Raw genomic sequence first — 25,509 nt, forward strand, 5'->3', positions numbered from 1 at the left:
TTCCCTGGATAAAATTAAGTTCACCGCCGGTTACTGGCGCTGCTGAGTCTGACTTTTCGCATTTATACTGTAGTTCTATACACATCTGATATCTATGCTTTTGAGCGCCCAAAAGGAACTGAGGCATGCAGCAAACTGCCTGAAAAATTGCTTAGGCTAATTTAAACAGGTTTGATGGTTTTAAAACACAATGGATTCAGTAACAGTTGCCAAACTTTATTCGTACATAAACTGACAAATACACGAGTGAGCCATGACAAATTCACCGCGCATAATAAAGACAATTTGTCACTTTGACAACTTGTTTTCTTCACAGCATTAGCATCGCTAACAAATGCAAACATTGCCAAGCAGTCAGTAGTCAATAGCATGTACTTCTTCATGTACTCAATACATGTATTCATTATCGTTCGGATTTCCAAATAACAATGAAGCACAATCTCTAATACTATTATCATTATTCAATTTAGCAAAACACAGCCAATAAATTGAGCTTTGTAGGCCAGGTTGCCAAGCATAGCAACTGTTAGCATGTTAGCTTTTTAAGATGGTTGTTCCTGGTCAGCTTGAGATGCAAGTTTGTTTGTTTGTTTTTTAATATGACATGGCTTAGTACATTCCTATCTTGCTGTTAAAACAAATTATATTTAGGATAAAATTGTTGTAATACAACTTATCAAAATTTCAAATCGGAGCGTTAAAGTGCTTGTTTTTTCGTTTTTTTTTTTGTTGGTTTGTTTGTGTTCCTCATGCTTGCGATGAACGCCAATTGCAAGCTAAGAGCAAATATGGCTAATAGCTAGCTTGGCTAACAAGCCCTGGCAATGATGTGAGTGAGCGACTCCGATTTGGTGACCTCCCTCAAGGCACGGACACTCTATTCTCTTCGTTGTCCTTCTTCATCAGAGATGTGTGTCTTCTTCTTCCTCCTCCTCTTCTTCAACTGCTGCTTGATTGACAAACACCTGGAGGACCAAGAAAACACAGGTGCTTGTTGTCAGGCAGAATAAAAAGGCTCATCATATGATCCAACCTCACTTGGGACCTTCTCTTGAGACTGACGACATACATATTTAAAGCTAGATTCTCTTACCTTCTCTCTTAACATTCTCCCCGGATTAAAATCTCTTGGGACTAAAACATTTGCTCTGTACTACAACCATATACAGTGGGGTAAATAAGTATTTAGTCAACCACTAATTGTGCAAGTTCTCCCACTTGAAAATATTAGAGAGGCCTGTAATTGTCAACAATATGTAAACCTCAACCATGAGAGACAGAATGTGGAAAAAAAAAACAAAAAAAAACTGAAAATCACATTGTTTGATTTTAAAGAATTTATTTGCAAATCATGGTGGAAAATAAGTATTTGGTCAATACCAAAAGTTAATCTCAATACTTTGTTATGTACCCTTTGTTGGCAATAACGGAGGCCAAACGTTTTCTGTAACTCTTCACAAGCTTTTCACACACTGTTGCTGGTATTTTGGCCTATTCCTCCATGCAGATCTCCTCTAGAGCAGTGATGTTTTGGGGCTGTCGTTGGGCATCACGGACTTTCAACTCCCTCCGCAAATTTTCTATGGGGTTGAGACCTGGAGACTGGCTAGGCCACTCCAGGACCATGAAATGCTTATTACGAAGCCACTCCTTTGTTGCCCTGGCTGTGTGTTTGGGATCATCAGACCCAACCACGTCTCATCTTCAACGCCCTTGCTGATGGAAGGAGATTTTCACTCAAAATCTCTCGATACATGGCCCCATTCATTCTTTCCTTCACACAGATCAGTCGTCCTGGTCCCTTTGCAGAAAAACAGCACCAAAGCATGATGTTTCCACCCCCATGCTTCACAGTGGGTATGGTGCAATTTAGTATTCTTTTTTCTCCAAACAAGAGAACCTGTGTTTCAACCCAAAAAGTTCTATTTTGGTTTCATCTGACCATAACACATTCTCCCGGTCCTCTTCTGGGTAATCCAAATGCTATCTAGTGAACCGCAGACAAGCCTGGACGTGTACTTTCTTCAGCAGGGGGACACGTCTGGCAGTGCAGGATTTGAGTCCCTGGCGGCGCATTGTGTTACTGATCGTAGCCTTTGTTACTGTGGTCCCAGCTCTCTGTAGGTGATTCACTAGATCCCCCCCGTGTGGTTCTGGGATTTTTGCTCCCCGTTCTTGTTATCATTTTGACGCCACGGGGTGAGGAAGGAGTTGAAAGTCCGTGTTGCCCAACGACAGCCCCAAAACATCACTACTCAAGAGGAGATCTGCGTGGAGGAATGGGCCAAAATACCAGCAACAGTGTGTGAAAAGCTTGTGAAGAGTTACAGAAAACATTTGGCCTCTGTTATTGCCAATGAAGGGTACATAACAAAGTATTGAGATGAACTTTTGGTATAGACCAAATACTTATTTTCCACCATGATTTGCAAATAAATTCTTTAAAAATCAAACAATGTGATTTTGTTTTGTTTTTTTCCACACTCTGTCTCTCATGGTTGAGGTTTACCCATGTTGACAATTACAAGCCTCTCTAATATTTTCAAGTGGGAGAACTTGCACAAATAGTGGTTGACTAAGTACTTATTTGCCCCACTGTATCGGGGATTTACTAAATACTTACTTGGGACAAGAACCATCATTTAGGAATAGAACATTTTCTCTGATTGATAATTCCTCAAGTCTACAACCTTCTCCCTGGACTTAATACCTTCTCTCCGGACTGAAAGTTACCTTGGTACATGAACCATTCCGGAACTGAGAATATATTCTTGGGGCAAGAACCTCCTCTTGGGACAAGAACCATCTCTTAGTAGTATAGGTTATCTCTAGACATTAATATCTAGATTCTATTCGTTCCGTATTGTTGTACCATGTCTCTGGACTGAAAATTATCTTGAGACGAGACCTAAAACTTTTTTTGTGATAAGAATTGTTTCTTTGGAACAAGACAAGAACCATCTCGTTGGACTTTAATACTCTCTTTACACGCTAATATCTCTCGACTACAAACTTCTCCATGGACTCATGCCCTCTTACTGGACTCAAAATTATCTTGGAAAGACAACCTTCTCTCTGGGCTTAAACATTATTTTTGTAAGACAAACCTTTCTCTGGACTACGTACTGTTCTTGGGACTAGAACCTTGTTTCTAGACCAGGGGTAGCCAACTCCGGTCCTTGAGGACCCCTATCCAGCTTGTTTTCCATGTATCCCTCCTTTAAAACACCTGAATCAAATGATCAGCTCATCAGTAAGCTCTGCAGGAGCCTGATAATGATCCTGATTATTTGAGTCAGGTGTGTTGGAGGAGGGAGAAGTTAAGGGACAAGCTGGATAGAGGCCCTCGAGAACCGACATTGGCTACCCCTGCTCTAGACTCAAAATTCTGTTAAGAAGAGAATCTTTTTTGAGACAAAAAGCTACTAGTCTACCTTCTATTCGGACTAAAAACTTCTCTCATGATAACGAACTTCTCTTTGGACTGCAAACAACATATATTCACACAATTCATTATTCACTTGAGGAAAGACTCTTTACTTGGGATCTGAACCTTCCCTCTGGACTACAAGTGTCTCTCAGGAGCAGAATCCGCTTGTGACTTATCCTTAAAATAAAAGGTTGTGTTGGAACTCAAACTTTTTCCTGGCAACAAGAAACCTTCCTTGACCTTCCATGACTTGACTTGTTTTTGCAAGGCAGAGCACAAGACACACAACTGATTACTTCCACCAAGGTTTTTTATCCCACCTGCCAATGAGGGTTCTCAACCCCGCAAACGCCATCGCCTCCAGCCACCAATCCGTTGGTACTAGGCTTTTTCTTGTTCTGTTCTTTATCTTCTTGGTGGTGTTCGGCTTGAGTGTCAGGCTGGTTGTCACCTGCCACGTCCAGAGTGGGGTTGTCATGGCAACCGTTCTCCACAAAGCGAAGCTCTTCAGCATGGAACTGAACAGCGCAAAGAAAAACATGTACCAAGACAGGAAGCTTGATATTCATCCTAAGAAATGGTACTACCTATGTTGGTCTTACAGTGGTTTTGGTGGCGGGCGGGCGCCTCTGCCAGCAGATGTAGATGAAGCCTGATGTGATGATGACCAGACAGATGGAGCCAATAACAACCAGAACCACAAACAGTTTGCTGTAATCGCTGCGTTGGGACGGACTTCGACGGGGCGGACACATAGGGGGCGCACCGTAGTCCTGGATCCCCACCTGAGTGGGGTACGGTAGTGACATGGGTTAGCACAAAGACACCGTGAGATCAGGACATCGTTCAGGAAAAATTACCTTGTTTAAAGTTAGACGCATTTCTCCCAAAAGGCTCAGAAGGTCATTGGTGGACATCACACCTGGAAGATTGCATTGTCAATCAGTCAAAGATTATAATTTGATAGAAATTACTTAAAAGACCCCTGGAAATGACTCTAAAATGTTCCAGCATCAGACGAAATCGGGCGTTCTCAGGGTAGTATTGCCGTAAAACCCAAATGTCTAATTATATTTCAGGTGTGGTTTCTTGACTGTTTTGTAGGTTTACACATGATAGACAAGACTGAGACAAGCCAAGAATGAGACAAGATCAAAACCATTGAGAGTGGAGACCTTAACAAGACCCTCGAAATTTGGTCTCCAGACTGGTTTCCTGACCAAAACCAGTCTTGAGATGTCTTTCAAAGAACACTACAAACCAAATTTGTCAAGGGATGAGTCAGACAAGCAGGCCAAGATTGAGGTGATATGGACCCAAGTCCAGGGAAAAAACAAAAACCAGGCACATTGGGCAGTTACAAACTAATTGTGTAGTTATTGAACAAAAAATTCTTCCGCGCCCAAATGGTGCATAACAAAAACAAAGTATCAAATAAACACTTAAAGAATCAAAACGAGGTACAGAGGCAGGAACAAACCATAATGTGGACAAAGATATTGACAATTACGCAACAAGACTGAATAGAACCGGGGAGCTTAAAGTGTGTATGACACCAAAAAGCATGTTCATTTCATATTTCACGCAGTGTTTTATGCTCTTGAATGAAATGGACCGCTTGGACGTGTGTGGAAGCGATCATTTATATATTCAATTTTTGAATCCCGCGAAATAAAAATGATGACTTCTGTCTCGGGTTTAGGACAAATGCGAATGCGACGTCACCCGGGTCATCATCTCACAATACAGCATTGCTTTATAGCGTGCAGGTGGACTGCGGATTCAGCTGATTTTGCGGATTATTTCGTTTATTCTTCGCATCACGCCAGCCAAACGGCTGCAGAAAATTGTTGCTGCACCAGGGAGAGGCGTGTGAGCCTTTTTGGGTTTCAAAAGGTTCCCGTTCACTGCGGATATTGGGTCAAAAGAAGCCCTACTACCGTGGGACCATTGGACTTACGTGGAAGTGAGTTAACATCATATTTTGTATTATGTCAAATACTGGGATCAAGGCACACGTTTTAATACGGAGGTGGCTTGCATTGTGTGGCTAATTGTCCACCGAAAATGGCACTCGGCCGACGTCTGGCGGCCGATCGGCGAAGACAATCGACAACCCCGCCCCCGTGTGAGATGATGCTACTTTTGTGTGATTTTTCGCTTCGAATAGCGAAATAAACTTTGAGACGTCACTCTGTTCTGGTTAGCATGTTGGCTAGCTGTCACGCCTCTTGGTTTGTTTATATTCTCCGAAGCCGGGGCAGGGAAATGACAAAAGCCTGATTAACTACGGTGGCATAAAATATCGTTCGGGAGGTGCGACAGTAAAGGTGAAGACAACAGTTTTCACCATTATGGAGTAATTTTGCCATGTCGTACTGAATAAATGCATTTTTATTATTTCATATTCCATTTAGTACAAGACTGTTATTTGTCATGACCATACCATTTATTCTACAACTGGGGGAAAATATTTTAATAAAAATAATATCCTATACAAATATTGGAGTATAGAGACAGAAACAATGACATTTTGCGGCTCACTTCGTCGCATTTTCCTCGTTCTGAATAATTCCCCCTCAATGGGTTGAATTCTAAATCAGATGAAACCATGACCCTGACGACGTCATCCTCCTGTTGAGGACGCTAGAGCCCTATAGGCTAATGGTAGGCGTGGCTAAACGGCGGATTAAACGACTAATTTCTCGTCATCTGCGCTTTGCCAAATTGTTGTATATAGTCAAATTGTCTCAAAATATGATTCTAATTCACATAATAATGCTATTTAAGACTTTTTTTTAATCCTGTCGTACGCACTTTATATACACAGACATGGGGTAACGCCACATGGAATAGATGGGTTAAACTGACCCTAACTTGACCATTTCAAACCAAAATATTATTGGCATACTTACCGTATTTTTTGTGCATGGCAAGAATTTTTGGTGGGTCTACTCATGACATACTTTGACTACTTTGTAATGTTACTTGTAATCATATTAGTAGTGTCCCCACTAATCAGTTTTCACATTTTTTTGGCATACTTTTGGGTGGTTCAAATAGATTTTTGCTTCTTCAAATCATTTGCATGCTATCTTTACTAGCTACACTAAACTTGCACGGGTAAGTGTTCGTGTGTGCGTGTACCGTGCTCCGATGCCACGTGCATCAGCATCTGTCGTTGTTTGTGGATTGGCTTGCTCAGGTAAATTACCCATGATCCCTCAGGGCTGTTCATGCGCCGCGCAAAACGGCGCTCCATCGTCTTTAGCAAGCGCACACCGCCTTCGCCACGGAACTCCTCCTGCGTGTCATGCACACACGGCAAGGTAAATTTTGTCTTGTGATTGTTTTCATGCAAGCATATATGTGTGTGTAACCCTCACGCAGTTAAGGTTGTGCGTCATGTTGAGGATGACGTAACCGTGACCACTCGGCTGCGTCCAGTCCACGCACAACACCTGGCAAACATCACACAGACACAAAAATTGATGATTTATAGGAAAATGGCACTTTCTGATACAGGGGCGCAGGAAGTCACTCACCCAGGGGTGCTGAGGATCTTTTTTAGTGTTTCCCATCCAAATTTATTGTGCTTATGTGTTTTCTCCATACAAAGCGTGCACAATCGCAGTACACACGCATGCGGCATAGTTTACGTACTACTACTAGGCTACTACAAAGACAGCGTTCTATTTCACCTACAGTGTGTGTTGGGGTTTTTGCATTGGAAATAAAAGTGCCCGTGTATTATAACGCAAATCAGTGCAGCTAGACGCGCAATGACACACGAACACATTTGAAAACTAAAAGGTCCAATAAACCTCAGTTTAACACCCCCTTTTCACAACACTAAAATAAATTGCACACAAATATTCAACAGCTCTTTCCACTGCGGCAGCTCAACAGCAAAGACAAACAATAATATGGCTTCAATGCAAGCATGTCTTAGCCAACCTATTTGAAGACACCAAAGGTAGATATATCTATAGATTAGATCTATAGGTAGATTATCATAATCATCTTCATTATCAACCTCAAATTGAATTTTAGACATGTACGCGTGTTTGTAAAGAAAAAAAATAGCTAATTCGTTTTTTGGCCTTGTTAACGCCTCCTCTGTCAACAGTTACCTTTTCCAATAGCGCCTTATTCAATGTGACCAGGTAGCAAGCAAGGTGTAAGGTGGTGGCCATGTTATAAACAATTTTTTTTTTTTTTCAACATATACTTGTATACAGTATATATAAACCCCAAAGTTATATACTGTATTGTTTCAGTATGTTTTATTTATTTATTTTAACAACAACAACAACAACAGCCAAAAAAGATTCTACCAAAACACTTTTTTCCCCAACACAACGGGGTGCTGAAGCACCCTCAGCACCCCACTTCCTGTGCCACAGTTATCTGAGATTTTTCACATGTAGCCTCTAGAGACTTTTTTTGTTTTTCTGCTCACAGTAGACATGTCCATTGTCCACCAAATTTCACGTTGCTATGTCAAACTGGCTTTGGTGGCTGAATTTTCAAAGGTTAAATGCTTCAAATGTTACTACAATGTTTTGAAATGACCCTAAAATGGCTTGTTCGAACCAAAATAACAGACTCTGTGTATGTTTTTTGGCATGGTTTTTGAGAATTTTTTGTAGTTTTACTGATGACAAACATGTCAACCAAATTTCATGTTACTGTGTCAAACTGACTACAGGGGCTGAATTTTCCAAGTGGTACACGTCAAATGTTACTTTAGGCTGAATTTTCCAAGTGGTACACGTCAAATGTTACTTTAATGTTCTGAATTGATCCTAAAATGGCCACTTCTAATCAAAATGACAGACTCCCTGATGTCTGTACTTGCAGGGCTTCTTGAGACTTTTTTGTAGTTCTACTTATGATAGACATGTCCGCCAAATTTCATGTTGTTATGCCACATTGAATTCTTGGGGGTGAATTTTCAAATGTGTTGATGTCCATGTCCACCCTTTTCTGAAAAGTTCCGAAATGACCCCTCAAATAACATTTTACAAATTTCAAAAGCATACGTGTGACTCTTGAGGGGGTGTGGTCATCCAATTCCAGCGGGTCTCAGCCAAGCCCCCTTTGGGTGAAACATCAGGGGTGGGCATGAGCCCAATTTCCTGCCAAGGCTGGGTGCCTTTGTCCACTTCAGGATGTTCTTCAGTTGCATTGTCAGTGAAATCTGGAGGAAAGGACCACAAATTTAACAAGGGTTTGTTTGACAGCCAGTCAGCTGTTTTACCTTTGACACCTAACAGTCCAAAGTCAGTGCCCGTGCCTGACTCAGGTGCCGACGTAGCGGCAGCCATGTCTGAAGACGCTGTGCCTGCCGTTGGCACTGACACGGAAGAGTGAAGAGCGCCGAATCCGCTGAAATGACCGCTTTCATCCAACTCCGCCTCCAAGAACTCCAACAACAAAAGTCAATTATTTTTGCTCAAACCATCACAGTTAATGGCAACAAATGCCAAAGCTGTTAAAGATGGTCACCTGGTGAGGCCCCACCTCCTGTGGCAGGTCCGGCTGTGCGGCGGGAGGAGCGTAGCCTGTCAACATGTCACCACCACATCAACCATGATAAAATCGACATTTGATAGAAATCATACATAAATGCATGAAAGTGATTGTAAAGTCTTAAATGACATGTGTCTGTAAAATATACAGTATAAGGTTATAAATTATAAGAGTACTTGTTAAGTCCTAAATTATATGGGTACATGCACAGTCATGAATCTTATTCTTACGTGTACCGTCCTGGCTAGTCAAAAAATACATTACATATGTGGAATTGCATGGTCACAAATCTATCTTGAATGCATTAACCACAAGTGTACATTGAAACACGGTCATGGGTTAAAACTGTTCATGTATGATCATAAATAGAGATGTCCCGATCGATCGGCATCCCGATAGATCGGGTTCGATCACGTCATTTTCAAAGTATCGGAATCGGCAATAAAATATCGGCCATGCCTTTTCTAAATATATATATATATTTTTTAATTAAATTGTTTTCTAATTGTATTTAACGTTACATATACGTTAACATAATATGTTACACTCATCCAGAGTCTTCAGTTTAGGCTTAAGGTAGGGTTATCAAATTTATCCCGATAATGGCGGTAATTAATTTTTTAAAAACTGTATCACATTAAAATATTTAACGCAATTCACGCATGCGCTACACGGCCCACCCAGGCATTGTCGCGCTCAATCTGTAATGGCGCCGTTTTACCTATATAGTTTTACGGGCACTATATATACAAAAGGCAGCGTAAAATGAGTAGAGTGAATTTTGGCAGCCTTTGGAACCTTTTTTTAATTTGCTAAAGCCTTACAATCCCTCTCCCTGCGGTTAGAAATATCATGGGAAGCAATGTGGGGAAGCAAGGTATCAATTGATCTTTTCCTAACACCTTATATTCTTTTCCAACGCAGAGTAGATATATCAATTGGTAGCACTACGCACAGTCATGGTTCCACTTCCCATCATGCATTTGGGCATGGCTACAGTATAATTTACTGAAAGCTCAACAAATACACTAGATGGCCATATTTAGTCACAATATACAAAGTCACAAGTCTTTCTATCCGTGCATCCCTTTCACAGAAAGAATGTTAATAATGTAAATGCCATCTTGAGGATTTATTGTCATAATAAACAAATACAGTACTTATGTACTGTATGTTGAATGTATATATTCGTCCGAGTTTTATTCTTTTTTATTTAATGCACTGCCAAAATGTATATGATCGGGAAAAATTATCGGAATAAAATTATTAATGATTGGAATTGCAAAAAAAAGCAATCGGATCGGGAAATATCGGGATCGGCAGATACTCAAACTAAAACGATCGGGATCGGATCGGGAGCAAAAAAACATGATCGGAACAACCCTAATCATAAAGCATCTACACACATTTAAGGATATAAATCCTATGTATCGTTATGTGTAGGGTCGTGTACATTGCTGTACGTGTCAGAAGAGTATATGGTCATAAGAAGTGATCATACTGTATATGGTTATAAATCACAAGCATACACCCATGGTAATAAATTATATGTGTACATGTCTGGCATAAATGATATACATACATTCAGTCATATATCATACTGATATCATGTGTATGCTTATATATGATATTTGTGGTCATGAGAGGTGTATTGCCATGTATTGTCATAAATCATACTGAATGTTTAGTATGTGTTCATGTATGGATATAAATTAAATCCTTCTATTTAGGGTCATAAATAAATGAAGAGTACTTATATAGCACTTTATCTACATTGTTACAATGCCCAAAGCGCTTTATAGAATATATTTACCCTTTGATACACACATTCACACACCAATAGTGCTGCTGCCATGCAAGGCGCTGTCAACCCACTGGGGGCATGTTAGGGTTCAGTGGGCAAGGGAACTTTGACAATGGGCAGTCATAGCCGGGAATCGAACCGCTGACCCAGGACAAGTCAGGCTACCAACTGCGCAACGGTTACCCGCGGTACTGTATGTATACGATAATACAGTATATTCACGTGAACATGTATGGTCATAAATCTTATAGTAGATCTACAGTCATGTATCATGTGTACAGTATGCTCATAATAAGTGCATGAATGGTGATAAATCATACAGTATGTGTACCATCATTTATTATGTGTACAGTTTCAGTATGCTCATAGAAGTGTAGAAGTGTACATGTAGAGACCTAAATCATATATGCATGATGCACATTCATGGTAAAAATATGTTTGTGTAGACTATGTATGGTCATGAATAATATGTGTTCACTTACATTTGTAAATATATGTAAACCCAACATGTAAGGTCCTAAATTATAATTGTACTTCTGCCGACAGAAATCAGATGAAGTGCGACCAATGCGTTGTTTGTATATTGATTGGCAACTGGCGACCATTCCGTCGATGTAATGAAACAAGGGCATTCACCGACCAATCATAGTGTCCAGGTCCAGTGCGGCGTGCGTCCTTTTAACCACGTGATGCCTCTCGACCTGACTGAATGAACCCGAGGCCTCCTCCAGGGATTCGGGATCCAGGGCTACCGACGCCATCTGCGCGTCCTCCTTAGGCAAAACAAGAGGACACTGAGACAAACACGTCAAACGAGTTGAGTGGTCGCCGAACTTCTTCTGCTCACCAGGTTCCAGGATTTGGAGGACGGGACTGCTAAATGACAAAAAGAAGTTCAAAGTTACACCCAAAAAGTGTTACAAAACTACTTCCTAGCTCGAGATCTAATCCATGGCGAGAACCCAACAGTGTTGCTGTGTGAAAGTATAAGGCAACAAAAATCTGACTGAATGCCAAAAATTAATTTTTTTTTTTTTTTTTTAAGTTTCGTAAAGTCACACCAAAGATGTCTAATTATCTAATTGATTACTTATGAAATTGTACCAATTTGTGAAAATATTTTGCCTTTACCGTATTCTGTGTGAACGTTTACACAGCCTTGGTATTATTTAACTTGTTCTGGGTTCAATGTGAAAGAAAATGACTAAAAAAAGAGATACTCTATCAAGACTGTTGATTTATCTGATGGTGGAATATCACGCTGTGTTTCTGTGTGAAACCTCACCTATTGTGAGGAAAAACCCAGTGTTTTGGATGAAAGGCAAAATCAGATAACCACCATCAAATTATTTGATGCCGAAATGCCCTATTTTGTTGCCGGTTAAAATAATACATCGAAATTTTACTGGATTCTGTAAGAAAAACGGAGACACATTTTCTTCGTTATGGCAGCGATGCAGCAATTTTTGCGGACTCTCTGTGTGAAAGCGGCCAAAGCAAAAAGCACAATGACTAATGCTGTACCGATCATCACCATCGTCAAGCAAACCAGCCATCAAATTGTCACACATTTCTTCATCAGTCCGCATGGACACGCGCGCTCACACGACGTCGCACTGCACCGCCCACGCACACGTGCATGCACGTATGTTTTTTTGTGTCGATGTGAAAACTGACCAATCAGCGTGACGAAAATGAAGAGGAGACGGCTCGCCATGTCCGCTGCAGTGCACCTCATCTTTCTTCTTTTTTTTCGCCTCCTACGAACGCACCGCAGCCTGTTTCAGTCGCGCAGGCGCATTGGTGCGTCACTCCACCTTGGAACGTGGAGTGCAGTTAACGCTAAGTGCCACTAGAGGTCAACGTTGCTGCCTTCGTTTTTTAAAACGGATGCTGTTATCTATTTTGTAATTTAATCTTCTTCCTGTTTACCGATTTAAAAAAATGTATATGTCTGCAATTAATTTTTGGACTTAAAATTGGTTTTCACTAGTCTATAGAGTTTTTTATTAGGAAGAAACTCGATAAATATAACGGATATAAAAGCAAGTATTTTTGTTTGAAAAAATAAAAAATAAATTCTTCGAATTTTAATTTAAGGTAGCATGACTTGGTATTTTGAACACGTTTTTACGCGTTTTGATTAATTTCCCACCTTTTTCTTGAACTTTTCGAAAATTAAAATTGAACTAACATCTGCATTATGAATGCTGTACAAACTTTGTCATTACGAATAATAATTAAAATTACAAACAATAAGAAAAAAAGTGATTAGAATAGTACAACGTGTAAACATACAGGACATTTTTTTAAACAGGCTTCAGGGAATAAAAGTTATCAAACTTATACTCATCAATTTCGCATTCTCAGTGCAGAATCAGATTATTTAAAAAAATCACGTGTTACATTTTTTTTAATTTGCCTATTAAAACTTGGTATAAGTAATGATAAAGTTATTGAATATTTAAATGTATTAATACATGAATTAAAAAAATATATATATTTTTGGCTAAACTTTTCCGGAAGTGATGACACAACAGCGGAATGAATGGGCTTCTGGTTGGGTGACTATCCCACGTGACCATCACGCCTCTCGTCTCCTATTGGTCCTCGCTCGGTAGTTTTGGCGCCACTCACTAGCGGAAGTGGAGCTAGCTCGTCGCCTCGACCGCCGGGGGGTCGTGTTTTTGTTTTGTTTTGTTCTCATTCTTTATTTTGGGGGGCCTTTCTTCAACGTTCCTTTGCCCCCAGCGGCCTCTACAACTTTGCCGAGCTCAGACCCAGCCGGTCGCAATGCGGGGCGAGGAGTCGTCTGATTCGGAGTCGGGCCGCATGGAGGAGAGCGTCGTGCGGAGGAGTTTGGAGACGCTGTGTCAGGAGCTCAACATGGACGAACGCACAGCTACCGAGGCCATGGACAACTTTACAGCCATTTGGAACACGTACACGCTGGAGGTGAGAGTTCATTTCCAACTCGCCTCACAACTAGTCCCGACCGAACAACAACAACGGCGACCGACACCGAGTGTGACGTCGAATGTGGGCGTTCCGACCGATTTAAAAACATATTTTCGCCGTAGTTGCGATAATTTTGGTAGCTTGCCTGTATTTTTAGCGAGCTGGATGACGAATGTATGTGGTGGTAGTTGTTTCCTGACTGTCCCTGAAGACACCACAAGACGGTTTCTCGGACTTAAGTCATTTATGAAACATTAGCAACAGGATTGATAAAAAATTTCTGAAGGAATTCAAAAATAGTGGCATTTACCCAACACACGTACACATATATTTATTAATATTTACCTTTCCTTTACTGTGATTAACCCAATGGCTACCTTTGACTGTGTTTCCTGAATGATCAGTTATCATAAAATATAATGCTTAATTTTTTAAATTTATTTTTTAATCATTTTTCAACACTTTTCACTAATATTTTAGGTATTTTTTTAGCTAACCCTTTAACACCTAAGCCTATTTTGGGCGAATTTGCATGTCTTTGATGTTGCCTTTATACTTCAAAGAAAAAAATGTTCACAATGGCCAGGTTGGGTCCCTTTTATCAGGGCACCACAACCTTCATGTCCAAACTGTTTTCTTCCCTGACCAATTATCATCAAGATTTTGGACCGAAAAAAAAAAGAATCCAAAATCCTTTTTCAAAATTTGTAATGTTGAAGTCCCATTGTAGTGATGCACGATAATACATTTTTCAACCGATATCGATAACCGATAATTACCTGCCCCTTCCACCCGATAACCGATAATGTCACGCCGATAATTCTATTCAAATATGTATGTAAAATTTTAAAGTATACAAAGATAAATGTTACTGTGCAAAAATGTAATTTAGTGCTATTTTTTGCCCACATCAAATGTGAACAAGTAGTAAATTCCAACAACTGAACAATGGCAATGCCATTGTGTAATAGTAAGCTTTTGGCAACAATTACTTAAGGAGTAAACACCCAAGTTGCACAAAAATGCATTTAAAAGTAAGCCATTCCTAACATATATCACATTACTACGCTGCAAAAACAGCTCCTTAAAACTAGCAGAATAGGACAAAACTGTTGATTGCGCACATTTGGAGGCTAAATCAAGTAATTATCGGATTGCATTATCGGTTGAATTTCGTTTTATCTGGATTATCTGTGTGACGTCATAATTGTCATTATCGGCCGATAATTATCGGTGACCGATATTATCGTGCATCTCTATCCCATTGACAATTAAACATGCTCGACCAACCGATTTGAAGCTTGATCATATTTATTCAGCTTGTTAGTATAAACGTTCAGCCGAAAAAAATAAGACTGAATAGTTTTATGATTCAACACAAACAGCAGGTACGGTCATAGGCGTTTTCAGCCTTTACACATACTATGGTCCAAACAGGTTATATACAGTGCAAACTAAAGGTGGGAATCTTGGGGCACCTCACGATTTGATTACAATTCGATTATAACGCGTTTATTGATGCACCCTCCCTCCTCTTCACCTATTACCTGCTTTTAATGTTTCGTACATTAGTTACAAATATAGTCCAAAAATCCTCTCAGGCTTAAATAAACTACTATTTCATTATCAAGTTAGTAGTTCAAAACAGTAAATAAAATCTTAAGTCCCCATTCTGTATCAGCAGCTTTAAACTGCATTCAATCTTCAACAGAATAAATTGTAGCATTTTGCAGAAATATATTTTCATCCAACTAAGAGTGAAATCGGGTATAAACGAAAGACAATGAGTACTACTACTTCAATACAAATAACTCAAAAAAGTGCTTTTCTGCTTTAAGTTTTGTAAACATGTAAACATCAACAGGTTTCCCTGAGGTACAAATAATTTAAAAAATAAACCTCAAGTCCTTTTGCATCGGAACCTCAACAATATGCAGGAAAGGTCAAGTGTGTTTAACTACTGAGAAAATTCTTGTGTGCTGTGCATTGACACCTGCAGATGAAAAAAAAACGGTTCAGCGTGTGGGCGTAGCATGTCAGATGGCTAAAGTTACCTATCTGGGCAGCGACAACCATAATAGCGTTGTTGTCTGTAACAAAAACGTGTTTTTTTTTTTTTTTTGCGATGTTCCATTGATTTACAGCACTGCTCAGCAGTTCAACCATATTAGCAACCTTGTTCATCACTCTTTTTTTGAAGCACGTGTGCTTTCAGCTTCCACTCATCGGTTATAAAATGGGCTGTTACTGTAACAAACAATTCGGTGGCTACAGATATCCACGCATCACACGTAACGACGACTCTGTATACATTCGACAGCGATGACATGATTTCTACTTTCGCCTGCTTGCAGAGAGCCAGGACTGCCGTGTCAATGAAACGGCGTCCGGATTGGATGACGTACCTCGGCTTGCTTTGAACATACTTTGAAGTCGCCTAATTTGGAGAAGATTTTCTCGTGGAATCCAAAATAATGCCACACGTCTGCTTTTAAATTTATGGGAGCAGGTCTGATCTCAAGGAGAAGCTGGTTGGTTAGGTGGACCATGCTTGTACAGTGGTCCCTCGACATATGATCGCTTCGAAACACGATCTTTCGACATCCGACGTAAAATTTGACTCGCCGTTTGTTTCTCCATCCGACGACACAAACGTACGGCGGATTTTCTTGTGTGAGAAATCAACACAGGTTTCAAAAAAGTTGGTACAGTTAGTGAAACAAGGAAAAAAGTGATGCCTACCTTTGAAATGAAGATGCAAATTATAGAAGAATATGAGCGTGGGGTGCGCATCCGTGAACTACCTCAGCAATACAGCTCCACAGTCCTCTTCCGACTCCGACCACCGTTCGCCAGTCTTTATAAGTTGAGGTGACAATTATTATTGTGGTAATATCGCCAAGGAAATTGCCAGCTTCGTCACATTTTTATTTAAGAACTTATCCAACACAAAACGCCCATTGTCCTCTGCAGTTGACTGTGCTGTCAAGAAAACGAAAGTATTACCTCTACCGCACCAACCTATCTCATTGTGACGTCAGCCCCGCGGTGCGTTCAGGTACAGCAAAAGGTGTCCGCCACATTAGAATCCAATTTGTTACATTATTTACAGGAATCATTATTAATTATTATTATTATATTATTCTGATTTTTATTCATAACTTATTTGTTTTGCTATGTTTAATTGCCATTTTAAATAGTACCAGCAGTATTTATTAAGGATTTCGTGTAGGTTTTTGGGCTGTGGAACGAATTAATGGAGTTATAATGTATTCCTATGGGAAAATCTTGCTTGACATACGACCATTTCGACTTACAAACAAGGTCCTGGAACGAATTAACTCCGTATGTAGAGGTACCACTGTATGTATGATTTGTGTCCAGTGGCATGAGTTGTGGATGTGTACCCTTAGTCCGTTCTTCATTGCGTCCCGAAGACCGCGCTGACTGTGTTTTAGTTCTTCCTCACTTGGCATATTTAAATAATCGGAATATGGATGTTTGTGAAGTGTTCTTGAATCTTCTACAGCCGAATCGCGAATAATCTAAGAATCGGAAATTTCACGCACTTTTAGTGCAAACTAGTGAAAATATTTATGTATTTATATTAGGCCTGAACGATATTGGGAAAAACTATTGTTGCGATTTTTGGGGGGGGGTTGTGATGTATTGCGATATTAAACACATATATATATATCAGGGGTCGCGTTAACCGACTATTTTCCGTCGTTGACCGATTTTTTAAAACGGTGACGGAAAAAACTGAGGTCCATCTGTCATTTTGACAGGTTGCAATTCACACCCCAGGCCACAGGGTGGCAAGTGAGCATATTAATTAGCTATTGTCTCTCTTGATGCATGCGTCGTTGGCCTTACTCTGAAAAATGTCAAGGCAACTGAGTGTCCGAAGTTTCTTCAAAAAGCCCCAAAACGACGATGGTGTTGATAAAAGAGGTGAAAAAACAGGGACTGCGCAAGCGGGCACGCAATTCAAGTCCATGCGCACCAGGAGGAAGGTGTGAAACTACGTTCAGGCCACAGCAGGTGAACTGTTAATTTCATTGTTCCATATGCTACATATGGTAGACTGGGGCCACAGTCAGCTGTTTTTGTCACTGCGGAGAAAAAGTTACATATTCATCTGCTTGATGTGTGATGGCAAGGTGTGGATTCTCTGTTAAGCTTGTTCGGACAGAATATTAATTTAAAATGAATTAAAACTAAATACTATTGAATATGTTGAAGCGGTATGCAATGTTAAGAGTCTTGTTAGCTCGAATTGCTGTGTCCAGCCGCTGTAGCTCTGCTGCTCTCTGTGAACTCTCTGTTCAAGCCGGAACGCGCGCGGCTCTTAAGTGTCTCTGTCACGTGACTGTGTCGTAGCCGCTAACGCGCTCGGCCAAATGGACACACAAGTACGGAAGGTGAATTATGCCAAACAAAGGGTCACCACAATGTCATTATCATCATTTTAAAAATTTAAGTGACGGGTAAAAATAGATTATGACCGGATTTTTATGACCCTGTCAGTCAAAATGACAGACAACGAAAAAGTCTAGCGCAACCTCCGATATATATATATATATATTTTTTTTAAAGAGATTTTCACTAGATGACTTGAATAGGTGTTTGGAAAGACTTTGGATGATTCACCGTGACCACAGTGTACAGTGATCCCTCGTTTTTTTTCGCAGTTAGTGGGGACCAGAACCTGCCGTGACAAGTGAAAAACTGGAAAGTAGCGCTTTTTTCCCCCAGAGTATGATTTAAAAAATGTATATATATTATATATTATTTAGGGCTGTCAAAATTATCGCGTTAACGCGCGGTAATTAATTTTTTTAATTAATCACGTTAAAATATTTGACGCAATTAACGCACATGTCCCGCTCAGAAAGTATTCTGCCTTTTGGTAAGTTTTGCAGCAAGGCTTTTTGTGCTGTCCAACAGCGAACTCTTGTGGTCGCTTTGCAACATGGTTTATTGTTTTCAGTCCAGTTCAATATGGCTGCACGACGTCTCGGGCTTATAATGTTGTGCTTATATGATCCTTGGACAAGATTTGTCCGTAAGTATGGTTGTTGTAAAGAATGTACGTATTATTTTTTTGTATGAGACGCTTTTTGTTTATGTTTAGTGAACCTGTATAGCGTGCTAAGCTAACGTTGTCGCTAATGCAATGCTTGTGTACTTTTTTTTTAGTTTTACGACGGTCTAAAGAGGACAATGGTTTGAGGCCATTTTATTAATAAATCAGATGAAAAAGGAAGAAGTCTAATTATTAAGGCGTCGTTCACTAGCTGTCTAGCTTTGGAAAAAGTAGACTCTTCGGAGTGAGGACAGCACAGACAGATTTAAATGACAGTAGAATGAAATGCCCACTACAGTCCTTATGTACCGTATGTTGAATGTATATATCCATCTTGTGTCTTATCTTTCCATTCCAACAATTTATTTTACAGAATATATATATATATATATAATTTACAGAAAAATATGGCATATTTTATAGATGGTTTCAATTGCGATTAATTGCGATTAATTACGATTAATTAATTTTTAAGCTGTAATTAACTCGATTAAAAATATTAATCGTTTGACAGCCCTAATATTATTATATATTTTAATAAATAGTTTTTAAGCACTTCAAATGTAATAATTATAATCCGTTTTAAACATTACTGTCCCACCGAATAATTTTTAAACAAAGTTAAATGAAGTACTGTAGTAGAAAAATGCTTGGCTTTATTAAAGAGTATGAAAACACCTATTCCATCATTTATCCATAAACGCATGCCTTATAGGTTCATATCATGCCACATCGTGTCATTACACACATCGGAACACCAAGAAAATGATAGAAATTTGGATCGATTGTCAAGCTAAATCGACCGGCGCCCGAGATCCCGGAAATCTAGCATATTATGTGCGTGACGTCACAACAAGGAAACATCCGGCTCAGTGCTTAATACTGAATGGCGGCAATGATGGCGGACAAGTTTTGTTTCTAGTTGCAGCGATGAATCCGACGTAACGAACGTTCTTCTAATGGTGACGAAGAGAGTTATGAACCTTTCTTTGGTGTTGATGTTCACATAGGATTCGTCCTTCTTGACCTTATAATGCCTCATGGGATATGTAGTCTTTCGTGCTGCTTTCGGTTATGAAAAAGGACAAGAAATGATGGAAATATGGAGATACACACGGTCCATGCAGCATTTTAATGCTTATTTATGAGTGTAATAAAACTTTAAAATTCAAATGACATTATTTCCCGTTTTACGTAGTTGATTGACTTCAAGTAAAAACTGGTGTGGACCTCAACTTCTGCACCTTCAAATGAAACCAACCAGCGGCACGTGGGAGACGTAATTACAGCGTGACGAGGCTCAAAAGATGATATGCGTAAACGTGTCGCCAACGACACGTTCGGTGTTAAAGGTTAATTCCCTGCCTGCTACCCGTAGTTAGTTGGGATAGGCTCCAGCACCCCCACGACCCTCTTAAGGATAATTGGCTCGGAAAATGAATGAGTGAATATTAGTTGATTGCTTTTAAGGGTTTGTTGCAGTGATTATTTCTTTCACTGTGTATTAATTTAAAAAAATATATATATAATATAATATTTTAATAATATAATAAAGCCCTAAATAAAATTATGGCTGTCCCAAACGACTAATTTTCTCCCGATTAGTCAGCCGACTATTTTTACGATTAGTCGACTAATCTTATAATTTAAATTTTATTTTATTTCATTTTATTTTATTTTTTTACAAATTTAGCAATGAAATTTTTTTTTACGCTTATCAATTCACAAAAAACATTTTGTAACACTTAAATTCTTTATTAAAGTACAAATAAACAGATAAATAATAATAATAAATCACAATAAACAATGAGTTCAAATGCTGATAGAATTAACTTGTGCAAAAGAATGGAATGTAAACAGATTCAGAACACTGACTTCACCTTTCCAACATGATTCAAAACAATTCTTTAAAAAAAATCCTTGCATCAATATTGTAGTATACTGTAGTACTATATATAATAGTATTATAATAATTATTCATTGCCAATCAGAATTTTCATAAAGGGTGTCATTTTAAAGGTATTCTTAGTGTAGAATCTGAAGTATGTGGGATTAACTCTAGAAATCGTTATTTATATTATATGAGGAAAATGACATGCTTTTATTTTTTAAATGTTCGCCAGAAGTACGTTCGCTAAACCGCTAATTTAAACTTTACACTCCGCAAAAAAAGCACTATGTCATTGCATGTGGTGTCAGTAATAGATTTTTTTTCCTTTTGCAAATGCTGTTAACCAGCGATTTTTCATGTTTGAAGTGTCACCTTTTAACTGCAAGTTTTGGAGAAGGCTGCCTGTTTTATAGAGAACACCGGCTAAAGTAGGTCGTCTTTTTTCCCCATTCACCTCAATGTAGCAATGCTAACGTATATGGTGTTTAATATAGATGTGTTTTCTTATTTTGTAAGTCTGAACTTTAATTCTGCAGCGTGTTGATGAGAGAAAAGAACTTGGAGTCTCATATGCCATCAGCACGCACGCACAAATGTGCGCGCAGCGATAAAACACAGCCATGAAAATGACCGCCCTCATTTTTATTTACCATGCGATAAACTGACTCATTGCATATAGCGACAGGCTTAGCAACTTCAATAAAACATGTCATTTGTTAGTTAGGTGGACTTAAAATCTCCTGTCGTTATCATTCACGGCCGACGTGCAGCCAAGCTTGGCATTGAAGAGACAGGACACAACAGTGTACCTTCCTTTGTTTCTTTAAAAATAAGTCAATGTTTTGGACTTTGGTGCGCTTTTTTTTGGCATTGTGCTGCTTTTCCCGCTTCTCCGACATTCTGAACTTTCCACGCATATTTTTTTAACCCTTCATTAACCGTCGACGGGATGTTGTGCTCGTCGACGGATTTACGTCATCGATGACGTCGACTATGTCGACTAGTCGGGACAGCTCTAAATAAAATGCAAATCACTATATTTCTGGCTCAATGAAATTTGTGGGTTTCTCGGGTTTGTGTATCTGTTAATTTCCTCAAAATAATGACTTGACTTGTTGTTGTTGTTGTGTTGAGGGCGAGCTAGTCCACTGGCTAGCTTGCGCATTGTACGCCGCCTGCAGGAAAGGGTCCGTTCCGACGGTGGGAAAAGGCTTCATGGAGGGTAACTGCGTGTCGCTCACCAGGATTCTGCGCACCGCCAAACTCAGGTGCCAAAATACAACAATGTATGTCTTGACTCATTAGCTGTATTTGATGGCAAATTCGGCAATAGACATCTGATCCAGTTGAAGTGGGAGGGACATGATCAGCCACTCCTCTCAGTTCAAACAATTGGGCATCTACTAGCGATATTTCAACTCTCAGCAGAAGGATGTCTGGACACCACTCGATTGGATGTCTATCATAGTTAATGGCACTAAAATTGTTCATATTTTGTTTTGTTTCAAAGTCTGTATATAATGAAATAATAATATTTAAATCGGTGCCACCAGAGTTTGAATTTGAATGTAAGGCTAGCTTCATACGGCAGGTCTTAATGCACAATTCCAAATTTTTGTCCTGTCTGTTTTTTTGGCGTGCCCGTTCAGACTGCCTCTGTCCATTGAGTACGTTCAAGTATTACGCATGCGCTGAGCAAACTGACCCGCATGCGCAGAAGCATCAAAACAAATAACTACCGTATTTTTCGGACTATACGTCGCACCTGAGTATAAGTCGCACCAGCCAAAAAATCTGCAATGAAAAGGGAAAAAAAACATATAAGTCGCATTTTGGGGGGGAAATTTATTTGATAGAATCCAGCACCAAGAATAGACGTCATCTTGACAGTAGAGAACAACAGGCGAATAGGTGTACGGTATGGTAACATTACATGAGGATAGAAGTTAGATCGGGCCTAAAAAATCCAGCCCGGCCCGCGGGTACTAAAGCCCAACGTGGCCCGAGCCCGATGAATTAACTTGATTTGCTTGCCCGGGACCGAAACCCCCCGAAATTTTACGTTTTATTTGTAGGCACGAGCACGATAAAAAAAAAAAAATTTTAATTTGTTTTATTTGTGAGGACTCAGGAGAAGGAAGAAATGTGGGGATGCAATGCGTGGTTGCGTTTTGTAATCACGTTTGTGACGATGAGGTGCCTATACAGTATGCATAATGATAAATTAAAGCCTGTCTTTTGTAAGAAATTTTCCCAGTTAAACAAGACTGTAAGATAGATATTCAATAAACATTTATATATTTTATATTTGCGTGTCTGTTCTAACAGGCGGATTGTGGATTTGACATTTATTTTAATCTCGAGTTGGCAGAAAAAAACGCAAGTTTTCCTCAATATTTAAATAGTCTACATATTTTTATTTACATATCGAAATAATGTTGGAAAAGTTTGTTAAATATATTTCTCGTATAAGACCAAAGCGCCACATTCGTTTACATTCAGTGAAGCCGACACAGTTTTCCGTATAGTACCCTCAACAATCAATTTGAATCCTTTCCATATCCCACTCCTACCGCAGTTGTTTGCTTTTCAATTCCCGTCTTTAGTTTGTTTTTCCTCTCCTATAGCTGCTCCATATCGAAAAGGAAATACCAGGATGCTCGAGGAGGGCGCCGCAGGGCACTGGGAGGGGAAGATTGTAAAGAGAGCCGCTGCGTTCACGTGCGCAGGCATGCACAACGCCTTCTGTTTTATCCAAATTATTTATTTTATTTAACATCCATACATCGTTTTAGTATAAATATATGAATATATATTGATTATAAAAAAGTTAGCGAGAGCGAAGTCGGCCCAACCCAACAGTAAATAATCACACATAAGTCGCTCCACAGTATAAGACGCACCTCTCTGCCAAACTATGAAGGAAAAAAAAAAAAAAACGATTTATAGTCCGAAAAATACGGTACACATGCTGGCTCTGCATCATTCTCGGATGATCATATTTAGATTTCCAAAAAGATGACACAAATAACAGACATAAGTAATCCCAGTTTAGTCTTATATTTAAAGTGTATACGGATTGATAGAATGCAATGCATGCATGTACTGTATGTGTGTGTGTCGTGCATGCACGAACACACGTACGGTCAGTTTGCCCAGACTCTCGGCCATGTAAGCAATATTGAAATACAGTGCTCATTTAGCACACCAAAAGAAAACACAGCATTCTTAGCCCCCCCATTTTAATTTTTTTATGACGGTAGTCAAGCCCGTCTCTTCCCAAAAAGCAGAGCGCTACTGTACAACTCCATCGCTGCCGTCCTCCGTGCCTCTTGCTCTTTGCTGACGTAATTGCTGCATGAATTCCGATTTGGGAGATTTGACAGTTCAGACCGCAGCCATATACAAAAGTGAACCAGATCGGATTTGAAATGGTCCACTTCTGTGCAACTTGCCACGTTCAGACCGACAACTTAATGCCTCACTTGAGTCGGAAAAAAACAAAAAAATCGGAATTGTGCATGAAGACCTGCGGTATTCACCTGGTCTAAAACTTCATTTTTTTTCCCAGCATCAAAATTCAGCTTCAAAAAATTGTCAAGAAAATTCAGTCGCAAAAATTTTTTCTGCTATTTCATTTTTTGCCACTTAATCGTTCACAGCTGAATTTTTTGTCACTGATTTTTGTATTTTTATGCGACTGATTTTTTTTATAACTGATAATTTTGTATTTGATTTTTTTGTGGCTGAATTTTTGTGACAACTGAATGTTCTGGCTGAATTTTGATGCTGAAATCATAATTAAGAAATTGTATGATGACCCAAAAAGAGTGTTACAAATTCAAATCCAAATTCCGGTGGCACGGATTTACTTTCATAGAACAAAGGTGGCTTGTGTTTTGAAAAATCAGTGTAAAATAAATAAGTCTTAATATTGCATGATTAAAATATTTATTTTCCTGTATTATTTATATTAGATTAAGTTATTTAATTATAAACAAATACGTATAACATGAACCACTTATTTTTATGATGATTTAAAATGATTACAAATAAAATATTTTTTTTCTCACACTTTTGCAAAGCAATGCCACAGTCATATTAATAATATTTTGTTGCTTCGCACGCAGCCTGATGGAGTTCTTCTCCAAAATGCGCAAATGGTCGGACATGTCCAACCTGAGCGAGAACTTCCGCCTTCGCGTGGAGCGTCTGGAGCGCAACTTTGAGGTTTCCACCGTCATCTTCCGCAAATTTGAGCCTATCTTCGCCGCCATGTTCCGTGGACCCTGTGAGGCTCCGCCCCCTCCAACGCGCCAGCCCCGAGGCCGGAAGCACCGCCGGCTGCCCTGCCACACCGCCGACGTCTTTAAATTTTGCTGGACGCTTTTTGTCTACACCAAAGGTACGCCCCCTTGGTCAGTACGCTGATATGAACGGTGGGGTAACCCCATTCTGGTCTTGCCTGTGTGGCAGGGAACTTCCACATGATCGGCGACGACCTGGTCAACTCGTACCACCTACTGCTGTGCTGTCTGGACCTGGTCTTTGGAAACGCGTTGATGTGCGCCAACAGAAAGGAGCTCATTAACCCCGCCTTTATTGGTGAGAAACAAAAACTGCTCCCATTGATTGTTTGTAATATTTAAAAAAATAACACACAAGTATAAATGAAATTTACTGTTTTTTCCCCCTTTAAAAAAGAAATTAAAAGTGAATATACATTTAAAAGGAGAAGAACCGCAAGTATTTTTTCATATATTTTTTTCCTTTTTGTTTTTGTATCCCAGATATTTTTTTTG

The 25,509-nt window shown here is 39.5% G+C and overlaps 2 protein-coding genes across 5 annotated transcripts in view; one reads left to right on the forward strand and one right to left on the reverse strand.

Moving 5' to 3' along the window:
- Positions 1-214: 214 nt before the first annotated feature.
- podxl2 (podocalyxin-like 2) lies at positions 215-12,578 on the reverse strand. 3 transcript variants are annotated; one of them, XM_057846237.1, is made up of 12 exons: positions 12,447-12,578; positions 11,617-11,645; positions 11,410-11,530; positions 8,942-8,997; positions 8,694-8,859; positions 8,476-8,633; positions 6,817-6,891; positions 6,578-6,734; positions 4,291-4,352; positions 4,033-4,215; positions 3,751-3,948; positions 215-965 (listed from the first exon to the last, which is right to left on the reverse strand). In XM_057846237.1, exons 1-12 carry the CDS (start codon positions 12,505-12,507, stop codon positions 903-905), a joined length of 1,329 nt encoding a protein of 442 aa, XP_057702220.1. In that variant the 5' UTR covers positions 12,508-12,578; the 3' UTR covers positions 215-902. The 3 variants fall into 3 exon arrangements, with proteins under 3 accessions (XP_057702220.1, XP_057702218.1, XP_057702219.1); XM_057846235.1 differs by having other exon boundaries at positions 11,410-11,542; XM_057846236.1 differs by having other exon boundaries at positions 11,410-11,539; positions 12,447-12,577.
- Positions 12,579-13,414: 836 nt separating this feature from the next.
- Positions 13,415-25,509, forward strand: part of rbl1 (retinoblastoma-like 1 (p107)) — a 44,125-nt gene continuing 32,030 nt past the window's right edge. For both annotated transcript variants that reach the window (XM_057846490.1, XM_057846491.1), the window contains exons 1-4: positions 13,415-13,724; positions 21,842-21,975; positions 24,838-25,112; positions 25,184-25,312. In XM_057846490.1, coding sequence (XP_057702473.1) covers positions 13,563-13,724; positions 21,842-21,975; positions 24,838-25,112; positions 25,184-25,312 — 700 coding nt within the window. In that variant the 5' untranslated portion in view covers positions 13,415-13,562. The remainder of the gene's footprint in view (positions 13,725-21,841; positions 21,976-24,837; positions 25,113-25,183; positions 25,313-25,509) is intronic.

Source organism: Corythoichthys intestinalis, chromosome 9, assembly GCF_030265065.1.
Source record: "Corythoichthys intestinalis isolate RoL2023-P3 chromosome 9, ASM3026506v1, whole genome shotgun sequence".
NCBI lineage: Eukaryota > Metazoa > Chordata > Actinopteri > Syngnathiformes > Syngnathidae > Corythoichthys > Corythoichthys intestinalis.